General features: G+C 43.3%; 1 protein-coding gene across 3 annotated transcripts in view; it reads right to left on the bottom strand.

The window, feature by feature from the left end:
* The window catches only part of UBE3C (ubiquitin protein ligase E3C), a 496047-nt gene that overhangs the window by 419773 nt on the left and 59544 nt on the right, over positions 1-16730 (bottom strand). For all 3 annotated transcript variants that reach the window (XM_029588499.1, XM_029588501.1, XM_029588500.1), the window contains 2 exons: positions 14655-14801; positions 10301-10416 (listed from right to left, as the gene is read on the bottom strand). In XM_029588499.1, coding sequence (XP_029444359.1) covers positions 10301-10416; positions 14655-14801 — 263 coding nt within the window. The remainder of the gene's footprint in view (positions 1-10300; positions 10417-14654; positions 14802-16730) is intronic.

Raw genomic sequence — 16730 nt, 5'->3', positions numbered from 1 at the left:
TATATGAATAGAGAAATTACCACTTATCTGATCATTTCCTTTTCTTTAGTACAGACAGGTGAATCCAAAACCAATGGGTTATATACACCTCTACCAGCAGATGGAGACGGAGCAAAACTGACATCATGGTATACATACCCCTCCAGTAATACCAGTCCACCACTATTCTCTGCAAAAGCCAACTGTGGACAAACTAACAAAACTTGATTATTAACCAATAACCATTCCAGCACTCAGCCAACAGGAAAACACGGAGCTCAGACAAAAAATGTAATAACATTAATCTAGGGACTGAATTGACATGCAGCAGTACTCCCTGGAACACACAGCCACACAAGAGGACCATAGCACAACCATTCAGCAGCCAAGGGTGGGAAGGTGGATTCACCTGTCTGTACTAAAGAAAAGGAAATTATCAGATAAGTAGTAATTTCTCCTTTCTTAGGGTTCAGACAGGTGAATCCAAAACCAGTAGGATGTACCAAAGCTACTCCCAAACAGGGCAAGAGGCTGCCTGCGATCCAGTCAAAAGGCTGTGAAGGCATGCGAAGGCTGTGTCCTCCCAGGCCTGTTCATCCAGGCGATAATGCCTGGAAAAGGTGTGTAAAGAGGACCATGTCACAGCTCAGCAAATGTCGATGGGAGACAACAATCTAATCTCCGCCCATGACACTACCTGAGCACTAGTAGAATGAGCCCTATCCTGACTAGGCAATGGCTGCTCAGCATCCACATACACAGCCTTGACTACCTCCTTAATCCAGCAGGCTATTGTAGCCCATGACACCAGCTCCCCCTGTTTACTCCCAACATGGAGGATAAACAGCTTGTCCATCTTCCTAAGAAGTTCCGAAACTTCTAAATACTGCAAGATATGCCTCTTGATATCCAAGGGCCGTAACAGCGATATTTATCCGCATCTCTTGCCCTGTCCAGAGATGGCAGAGAAATAGACCGATTCAAGTGAAAAATCCGAGACCAATGTTGACAAAAAGGAAGGAACAGTGAGTAATTGGATCACCCCTGGAGTCATTCATAGAAACGGTTCCAGGCAAGACAAGGCCTGTAGTTCGGATACTTGACGCGCAGAACAAATTGCTACAAGAAACACCGTTTTTGAGGTCAGTAATCTCAAGAAAAGGTTACACACCAGTCAAAAAGTAGGGCCAGTTAAAAAAAAAATCCAAAACTGGATTAAGATTTGACAAGGGCACCGGTAGCCGCAAGAGAGGACGAAGATGCTTCACTCCTTTCAAGAAACGGGCCACATCCAGATGAGCCGACAAGGGCCTATCATTCACCTGACCTAGGAAACAGGCAAGAGCTGCCACCTGATCTTTTAATGAATTAAAGACCAACCTTTACTTAAACCATCCTGCAAAAATTCCAAAATGAGCGGGATCTTAACTGAACAAGGAAGAACCCCTTGATCTTCACACCAAGCCTCAAACACTCGCCAAACCCACACATAGGCTAAGGAAGTGGAGAACTTTTTCGCTCATAGCAAGGTGTCAATCACCACAGTAGAATATATCAACACTTTAGCAACCGAGCCCTCTCAAGGGCCATACTGTAAGACAAAATTGATTCGGATCTTCATGAAGAACGGGTCCCTGTCATAGCAGATCCCCATACATCAAAAATCTGAGAGGAGAATCCACCAGGAACCTTTGAAATCTGCAAACCACGGTCTTCTGGACCAATCTGGTACCAGCAGAAACACCATCCTCCTAGGACTCTCAACCTTTCAAATCATTCTACCCAACAAGAGACATGGGGTAAAGGCATATAGCAGCTTGTCCTCCGGCCACTCCAGCACAAGGGCATTGATGCCCAAAGACTTTGTATCTCTCCTGCGACTGAAGCGAGGGACTTTCACATTGTGAGCAGTTGCCAGTAGGTCCATATGGAAGGCCCCAGCAATCCACTATTAGCTGAAGCGCCTCGTCTGACAATTCCCATTCTTCTGGATCCAGACTGTCTGCTGAGAAAGTTGGCTCTTACATTATCTTTTCCTGCAATTTGCAAGGCTGAGATCTCCTGAAGATGCAGTTCCGTCCATTCCATAAGTTGGGCTATTTCCTGTGACACTTGCTGGTTCTTGTTTCCTCCTTGCCGATTCATGTAAGCCACTATAAATGCATTGTCAGACATTATCTAGACTGCTTGACCCTGCAATGTTTCCAAATTGCAAGCATGCCAACCAGACCGCACGGGCTTCTAGCCGATTGATGTTCCAGAGAGACTCTTCTGCACTTCAGCGCCCTTGCGTGGTCAGCTCCTGACAGTGAGCTCCCCAACCCTGGAGGCTCGCATCTGTCATGAGTACTAGCCAGTCCAGTGACCTCAGGGAAACCCCCTTTCTTAGATCTGCTTTTAACCACCAATGCAGTTGAATGCAGACCTCCATTGGCAGGAGGAGCCAAATCAAATAGTCTTGAGACTAAGGGCTCCAACGAGACAGCAGAATGCACTGAAGAGGGCACATATGCACCCTCGCCCATGGCTCCACCTCCAGGGTCACTGCTATCAGTCCAAGCACCTATAGATAGGACCACTCTGTCAAGCGATTGTGTTGGTCAATAGATGCACCTGCACAATCAGCTTCTGAATATGGCCCTCCAGCAGGTATACCCTGCCCTTTTTCGTGTCAAACTGAATACCAAGATACTCTAGCAATGTGATGGCTGACTATTGCTCTTGGCCAGGTTCATGACCCAACCTAGCTCCTGCAACAAGGAGATCACCTTGTGCGAGATCCTGAGGCTCTCTTCCAGACTCTTCGCCCAAATAAACCAGTCGTCCAAGAATGGGTGTTCCAGGATCCCATCTCAACTCTCCCAGAAAAAGTTCTGGGCTTGGTGGCCAAACCAAAAGGTAGCATTCGAAACTGATAATGATGCCCCAAAACCATGAAATGCAGTAATCATTGATGCTCTAGCCAGATAGAAATATGCTGGTATGCCTCAGACAGATCCAGAGACGTCAGGAACTCCCCCGACTGTACTGCCATTATTACAGAGCACAAGGTTTCCATGCAAAAATGAGTCACACACAAATGTCAGTTGACCCCTTTGAGATCCAGGAGGGGACGAAAAGAGCCCTCCTTCTTGGGCACAGTGAAATAAATGGAATATGGGCCCATATATTCTTAAGACCAAGGGCACTAGATCCACATCCTGCAGGCTGAGGAGTCCTAACATACACTCTACTGCTTATCTCTTCTGCGGAGAGCTGCAGGGAAACACCATGAACACGTCCAGAGGAACACTGCGAAACTCCAGCGCATGGCCATCTTTTATCACCTCCAGAACCCACTGGTCTGACCGTGACCCACTTCCAATAAAAAAAGAGAGAAGCAACCTCCTATCTCCTGGGTCAGCATACCTTCATTGGGAGGATGGGGTACTCCACTATCTGAGCCTGCACCCCATCTGGGCTGCTTGGGACAAAAGAACTCAGATCTACCCAAAGGTCGCGTCCTCTGAAAAACCACTTCTCAGCAGGGTTGAAAACGTACGACCCCCCCCCCCCCCCCCTTGTAAGACCTCTCATGCTTAAGGATCGCAGCGCCTGTTTCTTATCTGGTAATCGAGGAAGTGGGGACTCACCCCACTTATTGCCCATTTTCTCCAGCTCATTCCCATCAAGAGCGAGCCTTTAAAGGGAACTTCTTAAAGTTAGACTTCGAAGTTGTATTGGCCGACCAATTTCTCAGCCATAGCTGATGCCTAGCTGCTACTACCGAAGCCAACCCTCTGGCCGAGGTGTGAACCCAATTGCAGCCCACATCTGCTAATAAGCCAGCTGTTGGTTCCATCACTAACCTGGAATTCACACAAGATTCATCGATCTCCTGAGACAGCAGTAAAAAGAGCAAGCCACCAGGAACAACAGGAGGCTATCTGAAAATTCATTGCTATTGCTTCAAAAGCCTGCTTAAGGATAACCTCAATTCTCCTATCCTGTGCAATCTTCAAGGCCGCCGCCCCCCCCCCCTTCTATGGGGATAGTCATCTGCTTGGTAACTGCACACACAAGTACATCCACCTTCAGAAAACGCAATTGCTCTCTTGCAACTGGATCCAGGGGGTACAATCCTTCCAAGACTAGTTCCATTTTAAAATTAGCTTCTGGGGCAAGGAAATCAAAATGGGATCTTTCTTTGGCTCAGACATGGATTCAGCCCCAGGTACTCCCAGCATCTTCAATGTCTGGAAAATCAGAGTCGATAATTCATCTCTATGAAAGAACCGTAGCATAGTTCTATATGCCTCCAATTCCGGAGGAATTTCCCCATCCTCCAGGGAGTAAGGATTGGTTTCATCATCCATGTCATCTGGGTAGGAAGGGTATCAGAAGACCGGCTCCAGGCATATCCCAACGCTTACCCATGGCAACAGGTGTGCAGAATTTCACCACCTGCAACCTTGACCTGTTAAGATTGGCCGGGGGCGAGGACTGCACCTGAAGAAAAAAAAAAAAAAAAAAAGACTGCAGTCTTTGAAAAACATTTTTACCAAAGGCAGAGGGATCCATGTCAAAACCAGGGGGCACCTGTCCTGTGCCCACTGAATTACCTTCCCCCACTGATGAACCAGTTAGAGGAACCCCCAAAGTCAGGCAACCCTTCTGGCAGCACTTTTCCCATTCCCATACCAGGCTGGGAAGAACTGAGCTTTGTAAAATCAGACGGAAGCAATTCTCCCTGAGCCTCCAAACAGCGCTGACACAAGTTAGAGGAAACGCCAAGCTGAGATCCCCGAATATGACAAGCAACACATAGGGCAAGGTGCTTAGGCTTCTTTGCTATGGGCACCATCAATCTGTCAATCCACCCTAACATGCATCTGTCAATAGTGCGCCCAAAATGTAGGCACTGTGCCTTGATAAGTGCACAAACTGAGCTCCCTCAAGAAGCTCAGATAGTGCACACAAAAAAGCGCGTACATACGTGCGCACAACTGAGCCGCCTGGTATGCGCTCCTATGTGCCTAACTAGATGCCCAACTAGCGCCCAACTAAGCGCACAATGGGCCGCACAGACAGGCACATAAGCAAGAACCGACGAAAACCGAAGAGGGCAGTCTTTGGTGTACAAAAACGCGTGAAAACGCTACCACAGCCTGCCACACAGTGAACAAGATGCCTGAGAGTGGGGCTTAGCCAAAAAGGCTGCTCAACCTGCAAGGCTGCCCATGTCCCCTGAGCTCACCGGAGGCAGGAACAACAGTCAGATCGCACGCCAAGCACAGAGGCCTGGAGGGAGGAGGAATCCCTACTTAACTCCTCTCCTCTATTATTATTTTTTTTTTTTTTTAATTACCCTTTACCTGAGCTCAACCTGTCCTGGCTGAGTACAAGGTTGGTCTCCGGCTGCGGGGGGAGGGGGCATATACCTTCACTGCTGCACTCTGCTTCCTGCCCCCATTTGCCTTTCAGCTAAGACCACACGAGTTGAAAAACCAGCTACCAGACCAAAGTCCACACGAGTTGAAAAACCAGCTACCAGACCAAGAGATTCATCTGAGGCACCACGGAAATCACCTCAGGAATTCTCAAATGAGAAGGAGAGTGGGGCGAATAATCCTTTAAGCAATCCCAAGTAGGGAGATGCATGTCCACCATCTGCTGGAGATGGAGAATACTGGCCGGCTGATATCACTCTAGGAGTATATATATACCATGATGTCAGCTTTGCTCAGTCTCCATCTGCTGGTAGAGGTGCATAACCACTGGTTTTGGATTCACCTGTCTGAATGCTAAGAAAGCACACTTTAAACTTTTTCACTCAGTTGTTGGATACATTAAAAAGCATAATGAGAGAGCATTTTTTTTTTAATTTATTTTAAACATGCGTATAGGATCTATATTATACACAAGAACCCATCTTATCATCTATGCATTTATTTAAGCAATATGAATGTTTTACTATATATCTACAGTCACCATTAATAAGGGAGATGAACTATAATATGACTCACATCCCTACAGCGCCCCCTTTTCCTACAAAAGAAAAAAGAAAAGGAGACCAAGAACAGTTCTGAAACTACAATACTATCACAATCCCTCAAAACATAAACCTTGTGTTTACTGGGTCTACTTGCTTCCAAAGTCTTACTCTCTTCCACTCTTCTTTTTTTGCCCCTAATATTTTATTTATAGTTTATGGTTTCTGGCAGTAAACGTTGTGTTCATTTCATATGACCACATCCCCTATTTGTTTGCATATTTTGTTCAAGTTACTCATATTCTAGTAATGCCTTGCAGACTGCCTGTGGAAAATTCTGATACAAGTGAGCAAAGTATTACCCTAATCATTACCTAAATAGTGGAAGTGACTAAGTATGAGAAGCATTCAAAAATTTAAGATATACCATGATCAAAAAAATACAATAAACAGGTCTTAAGTCTTAAGAATATATGGGCCGATATTCCATTTATTTCATTGTGCCCAAGAAGGAGGGCTCTTTACGTCCCCTCCTAGATCTCAAAGGGGTCAGCTGTCATTTGTGTGTGACTCATTTTTGCATGGAAATCTTGCAGTCTGTGATAATGGCAGTACAGTCAGGGGAGTTCCTGACGTCTTTGGATCTGTCCGAGGCATACCAGCATATGTCTTTTATTTTCAGAATTTTACCCTTCAGAATTTTGTTTTCAGGTGTTAGGTACTTGGCTGCTCTCTAATCCTTTTGCTGAGCCCTACTGGTGAGGTACTGTATGAGTATGAGCCTTTGAAACAGTGAGGACTGCAGCACCAAAGTGAGAACAAACACTCTACAGAAAATCTCTTTTAAGGTAAAAAAAATTGTCTTTTGTTAAGAAAACGTTATCCCTTAACTGGGATGCGGCCATCAGGCCAGATAGGACAGAAAAGAGAAGTAGCTCTTTATTTATTTTTTTATTGATTTTTTTTTTTTTAACATTGTGTAAACTGTTGTGATGGATTACAACTTAATGACGGTATATAAAACCTGGAAAATAAATAAATAAATGTCGAAAACAATATCCAACCAACTGAATTGCAAGAGACATGAGATAGAAAAGAAGCATTAAGGACAGTCCTAAAAAAAAATAGAAGATGGTGCTTCTATTTTTAGAAGTGTGGTCTAGAGGCCTCCAACTCAAACAGAAGAACTAAACAGAGATCTGGTTGAAGACATCCAAAAGGTGGGAAAAAAGAGAAGTATTGCGTGTTGAAGATTTTAATCTGCCAGATGTAGACTGGAGAATCCCTTCTGCAGAATCTACAAGAAACAGAGAGATAGTGGATGCCCTGCTAGGGGCTCTGCTCAAACAAATGGCAATGGAAGCCACAAAGGAGGGCGCTATACTCGACCTAGTGCTCACTAACAGAGATCATCTCTAATGCCCAAGTGGGTGTTTACATGAGCATCAGTGATCATCAAAAAGTATGGTTTGATATCTCAAATAGGATATAGAGAGGTCACACAAAGACGCAAGCTTTGAATTTCAAATGCACAGACTTTGTCAAATTGGGGACGTACCTGGTCAAAAAACTAGAAGACTGGGAGAAAATGGGAGAAGTGAAACAGTGGACCAAATTAAAAGGAGCAATTACAAAGCAATAAATCTATGTTAGAAAAGTAAACAAAAGTAAAAGAAATAAGAAACCAATATGATTCTCAAAGGAGGTGGCTGAAAAAATAAAGGCAAAAAGTACAGCGTTCAAGAGGTATAAAGGATCCCAAAACGAGGAACACAAAGAAAAATATCTGGTGAAACTGAGACAAAAAGAAATCAAGGAAGCAAAAGGTCAGGCGAAAGAAAGAACTGCCAAAGAGATAAAGCGAGGTGACAAAATGTTTTTCAGATATATCAGAGAAAGGATAAAGGTCCAAAATGGTATAGTGAAATTGAAAGGTGACAAAGGTCAATGTGTGACGAGAGATGAAGAAATGGCAGAAATATTAAACAAATATTTCAGTTTAATACTCACTAAAAAAGACCCTGGAGAAGGACCGTTGCTCGTTGACAAGACCACAGAAGATGGGGTAGATGAAACTCCGTTTAAAGAAGAGAATGTATGGAAAGAGCTAGGAAAACTGAAAGTGGACAAGGCCATGGGACTAGATGAGGTACATCCCAGTATACTGAGGCAGCTCAGAGATGTGCTGGTGGATCCGCTGAAGAACCGTTCAATAGGTCCCTGGAAACAGGAGTGGTGCTACGAGATTGGAGAAAAGCGGTGGTGGTCCCGCTTCACAAGAATAGGAGCAGAGAGGAGGCTGGAAATTTTAGATTGGTTAGCCTCACCTCGGTGTTGGCAAAATTAACAGAAACTCTACTAAAGGAAAGGATAGTGAACTATTTACAATCCGGAGAGTTGCTCGAACCAAGGCAGTATTAATTCACCAGGGGAGGTTCCTGTCAGACAAATCTGATTGATTTTTTTTAGATTGGGAGACTAGAGAATAGGACCAGGGAAGAGCGCTCAATATGATTTACTTGGATTTTAATAAAGCTTTTGATACGCTCCCACATAGACTCATGAACAAAATGAGAAGCTTGAGAGTGGTGCCAAAGTAGTGGAGTGGACTGCAAATTGGTTGACTGATAGGCGATAGCGTGTAATGGTAAATGGAACCTACTCTGAAGAGAGAACTGTGTTAAGCGGAGTACCAGTTCTGTTCAATATCTTTGTGAGAGACATTGCGGAAGGGATAGAAGGTATGTTTGTCTATTTGCAGATGATACTAAGATCTGCAACAGAGTAGACATGCCTGAAAGCATAGAAAAAATGAGAAGTGATTTAAGAAAGCTTGAAAACTGATCTGGCATTAAATACCAAGAAATGCAGAGTCATGCATCTGTGGTGCGGTAATCCATGTGATGGGTGGTGAAAGACTAATCGGCACAGAATGGGAGAGGGCCCTTGGGTTGACAAGTGTCTGGTGAAATGAAGGCAGCGAAGCAATGTGACAAGGCGATAGCTAAAGCTATAAGAATGCTGAGCTGCATAGCGAGAGGAATAACTAGTAAGAAAAAGGAGGCAGTGTTGCCCTTTTACAGGTCTTTTGTGAGGCCTCACCTGGAGTACTGCATTTAGGACTGGAGCCCATATCTCAAAAAGGATAGAGACAGGATGGAGGTGGTGCAAAGAAGAGCAACCAAAATGATATGGGGTCTGTATTGGAAGACTTATAAGGAGAGGCTGAAGGATCTGCATATGTATATCCGGGAAGAGAGGAGGTGCATGGGAGATATGATACAGACCTTCATATGCCTGAAAGGTTTTAATGATGCACTTACTTCGAACCTTTTCCTTTGGAAAGGAAACAGTACAACTAGGGGTCACAAAATTAAACTCCAGGGAGGACGACTCAGAACCAAAGTTAGGAAATATTTCTTCACAGAAAGAGTGGTGGATGCAGGAACGCCCTTCCGGAAGAAGTGGTGAACATAAAAACAGTCAAGGAATTCAAAGAGGTACAGGATAAACACTGTGGCTCCCTAAAGGCTGAAGGATGAAAATGAAGAAAGGGTGCATGGGAGTAACCTACTCAGTGGTGGTTACTACCCTTAACCAATAAGCCTTGATGCTTTTGACGCAACTGCTCTCTGCTTTGATATCGTTCTCTGCTTTAACGATGTGGGGGGGGAATGGGAATTTGATTCAGAGGACAACCAACACAGGCCTAAACTTTTATGGTCTGGAGTACTGATACACAAACATAAGGGGAAAAGCACAGTTCAAAAGCAAAGAAGGTCAAGCAGCAATGTCTGAATTTTCAAGAAGGCTCTTCACCCAGTAAAAATGTTGCTTTGATAATATATAAGGCCTGAGGGTAACCTGCATGGATCAGCAGTTGCTACCATAGGAAACTTGTAGGCAGACTAGATGGACCATTTGGTCTTTTTCTGCCATCAATGCTATGTTATCCCAATGACAAATAATTTTAGTCCTTTATACCCAGTGAGAATATTTCAGAATTACCTGAGTCAGCTAGATACTCTTACATATAGCCTCCTAGATTATGATGTGCAGCCAAGTCAGAATCCCACTGAATTGCCAGGGAAATTCTAAATAGCACTGACAGAACACAGCACCCATATACCAGCATGATACTGTAAATAATGATATCCTCTTAGCAATTGCATTAAAAAGAAAGAAAATAATCTATCCAGTAAAATATGTTTATAAATCTAACTCAGAAGTAAAAACAAAACAATCCCTGAGGCCCCTTTTTTTCTATAAAAATAACCAATTCCTGTAACACAACATTCACATTATATACATATTCTGATGTTATGGTAGTAAAAAAAAAAAGCAGCTTACCTGCAGCACAGACCCAACAGCCTCTTTATTTGAAATAGACAAATAAGTCTGTCAGGACCTGTCAGCTGTTTAACAAACTGAGAATTTTGTCTAATCAGATTCTGACATATCCATATCTGCAAAACCAAAATTTCACAAGTTTTATGTTTGATCAACATATGTAATGACAGCAACGTGCTTCTGTATATTTTTAAAATGGCACTTTACATTAGCCACATTTTTTTTTCCAGTAACTTATCTTAAAATATAACACTACTCTAAGAAAAACAAAAACACCAAGGGGTACATATTCCATTACTGTCCAGATAGCAAAGTCAGCCGGATAAACTTATCCAGCTAACTTTGGAGGTATATTCATTAGTGCAACTGCACTACCTAATATAGCAGACTATCTTAAAGTTAGGACATCTCTTTGGCACAACCAGAATTAGCCAGCTAAGCTATCCAGCTAACTCTGAAAAACGGAGTTAGTCGGATAACATAGCTGGCGAATTCAACTCCTTCCAATTATGCCCTCAGAACATTCCTAACTTATCCAGCTAAATTCTAGTAGGCTAGAATTTAGCTGAATAAGGGCCCAAAATAGCTTTTTCCCTGCTTTGTCAACTGCCTACTGGGAGATAGTGTAGTAATCCTAATGATCACAGCCAGTAGACAAGAGGGAAAGAGTAAAATATAAATTAAAAAATCAATGACCATCATTTGTAACCTTTTGCATGTGTAACAGTATAATATAGTTCTACATACTTTGAGAACAACCTATAGTTGCTGAAGAAACATTTAAAAGGTAATATGATATGTTAATTACAATTAATTAGTAACTGAAGATTAGGTTTCATCCATAAATAAAAAGCTCCACTGTCAAGTATAATTTATCAGACAAGTGAAACTATGTTGTCCATAAATTAATTGCTAATAGGGTCATCAAGGGCAGCTTTGCTACTTTTTCCATCAGTCTTTATCCAGTACAACCATAAACAAAAGTTGGCAGGTAGCATTCACTAGGGACCTGCAGCAGAAGACATAGCCTTAGATTCTTGGTTGGCTCTATTAGTTTGTCTTTGGTCTCATTCTTACATCTTTCGCAGTTTTGGGGGATAAGATATGCACTTTTTATTCAAGCCATGCCTCCATTATTTATTTATTTATTTATTTTATTCTCCAGACTCGTATGCACGTTTCAGTAGTTAATGCTATATTCATATGTCACTATCATAGTTACAAAAATCAATACAGCAGCAATCAGATTTGTTTAGATTAATAACAGTGGTAACAATTAGCCTGAAGGAGCTCTCAGATTTTAACACACCTTAGGATTAAAAACAAAAATCTGAATGAAAAAAAGGTCATTAACAAACATGCTAACTTTACCTGACAACTAAACTCTCTCAAACCATATATTTACATAAATAATTTTTTTTACCCCTATAAATGCTACTTTAAGAATATTTTTCATTCATTTTATATTGCAGTCAAATGGCATATTGCTTGTATTAAGCAGATTTATTTAAAGGACACTCATTTTTCTCAGTCACTCTCTCTCAGGAATCAAAGTTAACATCATTTAAGGAGCTTCTGCAGTTAATGTTCAAAGGTATAAACCATAAAGCTTCAATCTATAAAACCAGGTCTTGTAAAACAAGTGACACTGATTGAGGATAATATTTCTAGAAACAGGATAGCAGAAAGAGACCATACGGCCTGTCTAGTCTGCTCATCCACACTAACTGCTCAGCTCTACAACTCCTACCACTCCTTCAGAGTGGTAGGAGTTTTTTTTAATTATTTTTTATATACCGACATTTGATCTCAATCGAGATATCACACCGGTTTACATTCAGGTACTGTAGGTATTTCCCTATCCCCAGAGAGCTTACAATCTAAGTTTTTGTACCTGAGGCAATGGAAGGTAAAGTGACTTGCCCAAGGTCACAAGGAGCGACAGCAGGACTTGAACCCTGGTCTCCTGGTTCATAGTCCACTGCTCTAACCACTAGGCTATTCCTCCTCCCCTTCTTGAATTCAGATGCCTACTGTCCTTGCCTCCATCACCCTCCATTGAGAGGCTGTTCCATGCATCTACTACGCTCTCTGTAAAGAAATATTTCCTGAGTTTACCCCCTTTTGCCCTCATCCCATGACCCTTCTTTCCAGGGTCCTTTCCACTTCAAAGGGCCCTGCAAAGGTGCATTGATACCTTGGGGGCATTTAAATGTCTCTATTATATCGTAGGATTCGTAGGTTAGTGGGCCCTTGGCCCGAGGTCAGAGATAGTACCGCCCATGGGGAGGAGCCCCACTGAGCCTCACCATCGGGGGGCGAGGTCTGAGCTACAGGTGACACAACCCAGCGAGTAGCAGAAGAGCCTTTCCTCTGGGGTATCCATACTTAGATCTTTAAGTCTATTACCATACGCCTTACAACAAAGACCACCAACCATTTTTGTAGCTACCCTCTGAACCAATTTCATCCTGTTTACAGCCTTTTAAAGGTACAGTCACAGTATTCTAAATGAGGATTGTTATGACCGTCTGTCGCAGATGGCTGCAACCACTATTACTCACTTCATGCCTCACTGCCCTCTCTCCTCTGGGAAGACTCGCGGCTGTGGCTAGCCGCCTCCGAACATCATGGCTCTGTTCCAGGTCTCCCCAGGGCGGCGAGGACGCCTTCGACCGCCATGTTTCTCCCAGGCCTTCCTAGGCACGCGCGCACTCCATGGCCCTCCTTTAAGGACGCCAGGGCGAGAACCTCAGGGGCATCTCCCCTTGATGACATCACTAGCCCTGGACTCTTAAGAACCATCGGGGCCTGGCTCTAATCGACTTGGCAATGAGTTCCCCTCCTTGCTGAATCCTGCTGTTCTCGCTATGGATGTTGGTTCCTGGTTCTGCTCCTCCCGGCGTGAGACACTCTCGGGTACCTGCTCCTCGGGGGCCCTGCTCCTGTCTCTGGCTATCCACTCCTCGGAGGGCCCTGCGCCTCGGACACTGACTGCCTTCTTCCCGCTACTCGGGGTTGCTCCAGGAACTACTTCTACTGTAAGACTCTACTTCGGTGTACCCCGCTCTGCGGACCATTGCCGACTACTCTTCCCGTGAGACTCTACTTCGGTGTACCCCGCACTGCAGACCACTGCCGGACTACTCTTCTTGTGGAGACCTGGCTCTGGTGTACCACACTCCGTGGGCCACTGCCATCGCTTGTGACTAACTGTGCTCCCCCGCTCCTCGGAGTGGTGTTCTCCTGCACTGCCAGAGACCCCTGGGCTTCCCCGTGTCCCGGGTAAGCCCACGTCATTCCCTCTGTGCTGACTCTCTCTGTGGCTCCGCCCCCTGGGGTCACCCTCACAAGTACTTCTCCATACCTTGCTGAATTCCCCGCTACTCGGGGCCTGTCCAGCACTCCACCACTAGGGGGACCTATCCTGGCTAGCACATCCAGACCCGTTCTCTTGCTCTTCCGCTACTCACTGGGTTGTGTCACCTGTAGCTCAGACCTCGCCACCCGATGGTGAGGCTCAGTGGGGCTCCTCCCCATGGGCGGTACCATCTCTCACCTCGGGCCAAGGGCCCACTAACCTACAAATCCTAACAGAGGATATCACCAGTGACACTTGCTCGATTACAACGCATGATTATTTAAATTGGAATAGACTCTTAATCTTAGACTCTTTAACCTTAGACTCATCCCAAATTCATCACTGCATACAAAATTATAAAATGGAACACTAAAAAGTAATATAAAAACCATCTTCACATCTAACTGCTCATGTTTGCTGTATATGGAAAAAGGCACATTTTCCTTCATTCTCATCCTCCACACTACAATAGAATACTGGTTTTTACTTGATAGGTATCATCTAAATCACACAAAAATAATATCCTGCTGTGCAAGCCTAAGAAATGACATCTTGCCATTGTAGTGTTTTGTCAATTTGTTTACATTTACTGTACTTATTTAATGTGGTTAGGTTACTACAGAGTAACAAAGTTTTAGAACTTCTATCACTGATGCAGCATGCCACATGCAGAACAGCAGGGAGGACAAGAGCTAAGCAAGTATGACTATTGGGAACCAACACCCCTGCATCAAAAAGCTATGTCTAGCCTGAAAATAAAAAGGTAAATAAACATCAGTCTGCCAATAAAATCTATTATTTCAGTCTATTATGGAATGCCAAGGAAAATTACTCAAATAAATACAAGACAGATCCTGTGCTATATTTGGTTCTAACAAAGTTACAGCTCAAAAAATATTTCCTGCAAAAATGAACTCACTACAAGTGATTCTTTTAAGCTTCTTACAGAAGTAAAAGAAAGAGCTAACAATGTTAAAACACTTGATTACTTACCAGACGCCTAGAATCCTCATTCTGTCTGTAAAAAAATAGAAGTTGTCGAACTAAAAGGGTTAAGTTAACTCCACCATTAAGAGAGACATTTCCTCCAGATTGTGTCAAGTTAACACAGCGATCAAATTCACTTCTTTGGATGGAGTACTTAAAGAAAAAGAAAGAAAAAAATCACATTCTAATCCACATAATATACTATATATTTTTAATCATACCATTTACTTAAAAACAAAACAAATCCTGAAGACAAAACACTTGAAAGAAGCTATTTTATTTTATGAGACAGAATCATATGATGTGGAAATAGAAACAAACTTTTATAATACATGATTACATTATTAATTACTGAAAAAAATGTACATGTCAAACCTACGAGAATTAGGGAATGTTTTTTCCATATTCCTAGAACAAGTCTATCAATGACATTTTCTGTCTTTTATGCATGCTATTCATGTTTTTGCCTTCATGTAAGATTCTGTAACAATTTAAGTTGGACCTATTATTGCAGGATCCTGAACTTCCACAAAAACACAAAATATAATCTTATTGATTAGCTAATTTTCCACAATTGTGTCTGCGTTATCTGCTATTCTGTCACAGATATTTGAAGTTCATCTTGCAATTTATGCATGACCTTAAGTTAAAATGCTGCTGTCAGATAAAAAGTCTCAAATTTTTATAATAAATGAACTACTGAATATTCTGTAAAAAGTTAATTGTGCTGCTCTAATAAATACTTGATCAGGTTACATAAAAAAATAACAGGACTAAAAACTGACTGACAGGATCCACAAAGCAGAGTTGCTTACCTGTAACAGGTGTTCTCCTAGGACAGCAGGATGTTAGTCCTCACAGATGGGCTCCATCTGATGATGCAGCCTGACACGGAAAACTTTTGTCAAAGTTTCTAGAACTTTGACTGGCACACTGAGCAGACCCCACGTGGCACACTGAGCACACTGGCACACTGAGCAGACCCCACGTGGACGCGCGGATACTTACAGTATCCGCGCGTCCACGTGGGGTCTCTCTTCAATCTCGTAACACAGAATTCATGAGCGAAAAACTAAAATAACAAAACGCATGAGAACCAAACTCTGTGGGATGGCGGGCAGGTTTCCTGAGGACTAACATCCTGTTGTCCTAGGAGAACACCTGTTACAGGTGAGCAACTCTGCTTTCTCTTAGGACAAGCAGGATGGTAGTCCTCATAGATGGGTGAATACCAAGCTACAGGCTGCTCTCAGTAAGGCTTATGAGCAATAGGCAACGAACCAGGTGCCTTAACCCTTAACCCCAGCATTAACCCAAACAATGGGTCATAAGCAGGGAGAGTTGGGATTTTAAGCCTGGAAGAGGTTAAGAAGGACAGATTGGCCGAAGTTACTAGCAACAGTAACATGGGATAGACTTAGTTTTTGGGAACTTGCCAGGTTTTTATGGCCTTGATTGGCCACTGTTGGAGACGGGATGCTGGGCTTGATGGACCCTTAAGTCTGACCTAGTATGGCATCTTCTTATGTTCTTACTGTCATGTCGATCATTCTTGTCCAAGCAGTAGTGAGCAGCAAACGTATGTAGGGAACTCCACGCTGCGGCTCTGCAGATTTCAGCCATGTGAACTGCTCGTAAGTGGGCCGATGCTGCCATGGCTCTCATCAAATGAGCCTCAATGCGGCCTCCAAGCTGAAGGTCCACTTGCGCATAGCAGAAGGAGATGCAATCCGCCAGCATGTTGGACAGAGTTTGTTTGCCCACCATTCTGCTCTTGTCAAAGGATATGAAGAGTTGCATGGACTGCCTATGGCCTGCAGTGTGTTCAAGATAGAAGGCCAAAGCCCTCTTAAAGTCCAAACTATGAAGAGCCCATTCGTCTTGGTGAGAATGAGGTCTCGAGAAAAAGGTGGGTAGAATAATAGAAGATTAAAATCAAAATCAGTCACCACCTTAGCCAGAAACTTAGGGCGAGTACACAGGATCACCCTATCATGAAAGAACTTCGTGTAGGGTGGATACGCCACCAACATCTGAAGCTCACTAACTCTGCGAGCCGAAGTGACCACCACGAGGAAGAGA

This window comes from Rhinatrema bivittatum, chromosome 2 (genome assembly GCF_901001135.1).
Source record: "Rhinatrema bivittatum chromosome 2, aRhiBiv1.1, whole genome shotgun sequence".
Classification (NCBI taxonomy): Eukaryota; Metazoa; Chordata; class Amphibia; order Gymnophiona; family Rhinatrematidae; genus Rhinatrema; species Rhinatrema bivittatum.
The sequence above is the reverse complement of the archived record's forward strand: the minus strand, read 5'-3'. Positions and strand labels throughout refer to the sequence as shown.